The sequence below is a fragment of the Nanorana parkeri genome, unplaced genomic scaffold (assembly GCF_000935625.1).
Source record: "Nanorana parkeri isolate BGI_ZX_2015 unplaced genomic scaffold, ASM93562v1 scaffold327, whole genome shotgun sequence".
Classification (NCBI taxonomy): domain Eukaryota; kingdom Metazoa; phylum Chordata; class Amphibia; order Anura; family Dicroglossidae; genus Nanorana; species Nanorana parkeri.
The window spans coordinates 529,131-533,084 of record NW_017306595.1 but is presented as its reverse complement, the minus strand read 5'-3'; the positions used below and the strand labels follow the sequence as shown (position 1 = coordinate 533,084).

Below are 3,954 nucleotides of genomic sequence, written 5' to 3'. Positions count from 1 at the left end.
CTAACTGGTCAGCGCGGTCAGATGACCGTGCTGACTAAAGAGTGCACGCATTTGCAAGTGTTATGCTAGATGCTCGGTGCAGGGCTGCAGTGTGGTGTACGGACCAAACACTGACTGTTGCGGAGGGAATGGCGGTTCCATTCAATGGCATGACCAGCAGAGGTAGCAGGTTTGTGCGGGTAAGTTTATTTTCTCACATTTTGTGACGAAGTGGAATTACTGTTTAAATGTTTATCTTTTCATCTGCTACAAACAGGTGCAAAGATAGTTGTTGCATGGTCCATATGTGGTGCACTGCTAAGAGGGCAAAGCACAACCCATTCTCCACCGAGTCCCCTCTTACTTCAGTAGCATGTCCAAGTGCCAGTGGTCTTCTAATTGGCCCTTGCTGGAGACAGGTTGATCAGAGCTAATAGCCAAAACCAAAGAAGGTCCCCAGCTATGCAATTAAATGTTCAGATGCTGTACTGCTTAGCTGTTCTTTTTAGCAACTTGTGGCTTTTGACTTGTGTGTTTGCGGCTTTCAGCACACTGAGAAAACTTGTTACTCAAATCTACAGACCAGCAGGTTGCCATATCACCAAAAGGCCTACAATAGTGCATTGAATTTTTTTTTAACTATAGTTAGGGCCCTCCTATTTTTTCTTGTTGCACTGCAAAGTAAATAAATATGTAATTGATCAAGACTTTCCTATGAATTGAAAGTCCTATCACATTGTCTGAAGGCCTAGGTATATGGACACATAATCTATGGTGATGGGGGATAATTAGTCAGTTTGATCTCTGATTCAGACCTTCTTTGGAGATGACCAAGAACCTAGGCTTTCAGACATGCAGTCAGTTACTGAAGGGACCCTAGAATAGTTTTTCTCCAGGGAAGGTAAATATTTCAGTAGAAAGGATGGGCACCACTTTTCTGTAATATGTTGTTAAGTGCTACATAAACTCAACACCGTTGTAATTTGTCTAAGCATAGCTTAAATCTTTAATCATTTGTTCTGGTTATGATGTGCTCAAAATGTGCTCATCCCATCTTCAGCCTCAATGCTGAGGTGTCACAGATCTTGTAACTTCTTCTTCCTTCCTTTCTTTTCAGGTGATGCCGTTATTATATTCCCACCACCTCCACCTCCCTATTTTGCTGATCCTTTATCTCCAGGGTCTGGTCAAGGAACTCCGTTGCCCAGGAGTGATAATCCACCTTCTTATAACAGTATTTTTAACATAAGGTAAGACTGAGGGTACTGCTCTTAGTTTATTAAATGCATATTTCATGTAAACCCATATGGTGGTAAAAGGTCACACGTCATATCTTTCCATACCCTGATTGGAAAATGACTTTAGGTGGTAGGAAATTGCTTTGACTCCAATGTATCATGACTGTGTTAGATGGTGTCCTGTATATCGGATTGTGTGGGTTCATTTCATATTAACAATCCACTATTAATCACTAGTGCTCCTGTTCAAATACAAATATTTTATATATTTATTTAGTCATATAGAACAGCCTTTCTCAACCAAGGTGCCATGACACTCCGGGGATCCTTCTGGCTTTGTCAGGGGTGCCGTCAAATTTTCGCACAGCCAGCCACCAGCACCATGGAAATGCATGATGTTAATCCAGGCGGTGCTGAATCCAGGACCTAACCCAGCATTCAGAAGAGAGTAGAACTCTGTCTCTGTCCCAACGTGCTAGACCTCCCATGCTCTGCCATGCAGCCGTACTGTGGGAAGGGTTATAAGGCAGGACTTTGATGTGGAGGGGGTGCTGAGGAATTTATGTGAAGGGGGCTCCCATTATGAAGTGGGGACTCTGATGTGAAAAGGGGGGGGCTCTGATGTGAAGAGGGGAACTCCATGTTGGTTTTTTTTGTATGGGGTCCCTACTCGAAACCATACCAGGTCCCTCTTTGGGTCTGGTATAGATTTTGGGAAGAAGCACACAAAATGTTTTTACATTTACGTTTTTTACATTTTAGACTCGGGTGTATTTTGCATACTTCCAAAGATTGTGACTGATAAAAGGTTGAGAAACGCTGATCTAGAATAAATAACATAACTATTTTATCTGAAGAAGATGGTACTGACCATTTCATGGTGACTGCACCCCATGTTCGACATCAGATCTATCATAGATCTATCTATTCAGCTCATGTTTTATAAAGTAGATGCTTTTTAATATTACGTGAAATTCAGTCTTCAGTTCTGTAGAGGTGTTAGGATCCAGAGCGCCTCTAGGTGGCGCTGGAGCTGAGCCCTGCAGTTCCTGGGCTCACCTGCAGGATTCTCCAGGCAGCCAGGGGCTGCTAGGTGCCAGATCACCACTGGGTGGTGCTGGTACCTACAGCTCCAGTGCTCACCTGTGGGTGTCTCCCAGCTGCCAGGAATCAGCCCATTAGATGTTGCTCCTGGGAGGATATTTAACCACTTCAAGACCAGGTGTTTAGACCCCCTTCCTGGCCAGGCCATTTTTCAGTGTTCAGCGCTGCGATACTTTGACTGACGTTTATTCCGTCATGCAACGCTGTACTGAAATTAATTTTACACCATTTTTTGGGGACAGATAGAGCTTTATTTTGGTGGTATTTAATCACCACTGGGGGGGTTTTATTTTTTATTATAATTAGGAAAAATTACTGAAAATTTTGAAAAAAAACGTTTTTTTTAAACATTATGTTAGGAAACATTTATTACCCTGGCATCGCTGCCCGTTTTTAAATTGCGGCCATTTCCCGCGCGCGCCCGGCGGCGCGCGCAAGGGGGCGTGTCTGAGCGGACGTCTAAAGACGCCCGCTCAGATCTAGAGAGCTCCTGGCCGGCCGTTTTTTTACTACGGCCGGCCCGGAGGCAGTTAAACCCTCCCTGCAGTCTGGACCTTGGCTCAGGATTCCGTTGCCTTCCCCTGTTGTCCGAGTCCTCTGGCCTGAACCCTGAGACCCTGATACCTGTATGCTATCTTGTACCCAGTTTCCTGTGTTGTTACACCCGTTGTATGTTCTAGGTAATGGGGGTTACATTATTGGTTTATGCCTGTTGTGGATTGTTTCTGTTAGCTTGCTAAGTTTATTAAAATATTTATATATACCATACTTGACTTGTCCGTGTGGTCACACGTGTTTGGTCCGCCTGTATGGGTATCTGTGCAGGTGTGGGGTCACCTGTGCCGGTATCCCTGACAAGAGGTTTACATCTACTATTTTTTTTTATTTTTTTTGTAGGTCTCGTAATATTGGTCAAGGAAACATTCAGGACCAAGAAAGTATTTATACCATTTCACTGCCCAGTGAACCTGCTGAGGTTTATACTAACCCATACTTTTCATCGGACCCTCCACCAAAATACGAAGAGAAGGATCCTGCTGTACCTGATCTAGAAACCACATCATCACCTTCATCATCATCAACAACCTTAAATGACTCTGCTGAATCTTCCCCCAATCCTGTTCTCCCAGATCCTTGAAATGAAAAAGCATTTAATCCCATGTTTTGTTTTTAATCCCATAGTATATTTTTATAGTAAAGACAATTTAATATTTTCTTTAAAATTATGTTGGCGTCATCCTGACATATCATTCTTGGATACTTGTGTTGTAACAGGAAGTGGAATCCTAAGGGTGAGATCAGACTTGTGTGACAAATGTTGACTATGAACCTCTATAATAAAGCCTATTGACTTTGCTTGAGCACCCACCAGTTTCTCGTATCGCATGGAGACTGGGAACAAGATCTATGCACTCGAGTTTCCAGCTCTCCCACCTTGAAGCCATTATGAGGGGGACTTGCTGTTGAATGAAATGATTTATTTGCTTTGAGTGGACTTGTCTTTTAACATGCTCCTTACATCAGCGCAAAAACTGTTCTAAGATGCTTCTGGTTTTCAACCAAAGTGTTCTGATTCTCAAGAACATACAGCAGATGTGTGAAGTGCAGGGAATATATATATATATATATATAT

The 3,954-nt window shown here is 42.9% G+C and overlaps 1 protein-coding gene across 1 annotated transcript in view; it reads left to right on the top strand.

The window, feature by feature from the left end:
• TMEM171 (transmembrane protein 171) overlaps window positions 1-3,739 on the top strand; it is a 9,657-nt gene extending 5,918 nt beyond the window's left edge. The window contains exons 2-3 of the mRNA XM_018558236.1: window positions 1,097-1,229; window positions 3,219-3,739. Of these exons, the coding sequence (XP_018413738.1) occupies window positions 1,097-1,229; window positions 3,219-3,459 (374 nt within the window). The 3' untranslated portion in view covers window positions 3,460-3,739. The remainder of the gene's footprint in view (window positions 1-1,096; window positions 1,230-3,218) is intronic.
• Window positions 3,740-3,954: the final 215 nt, after the last annotated feature.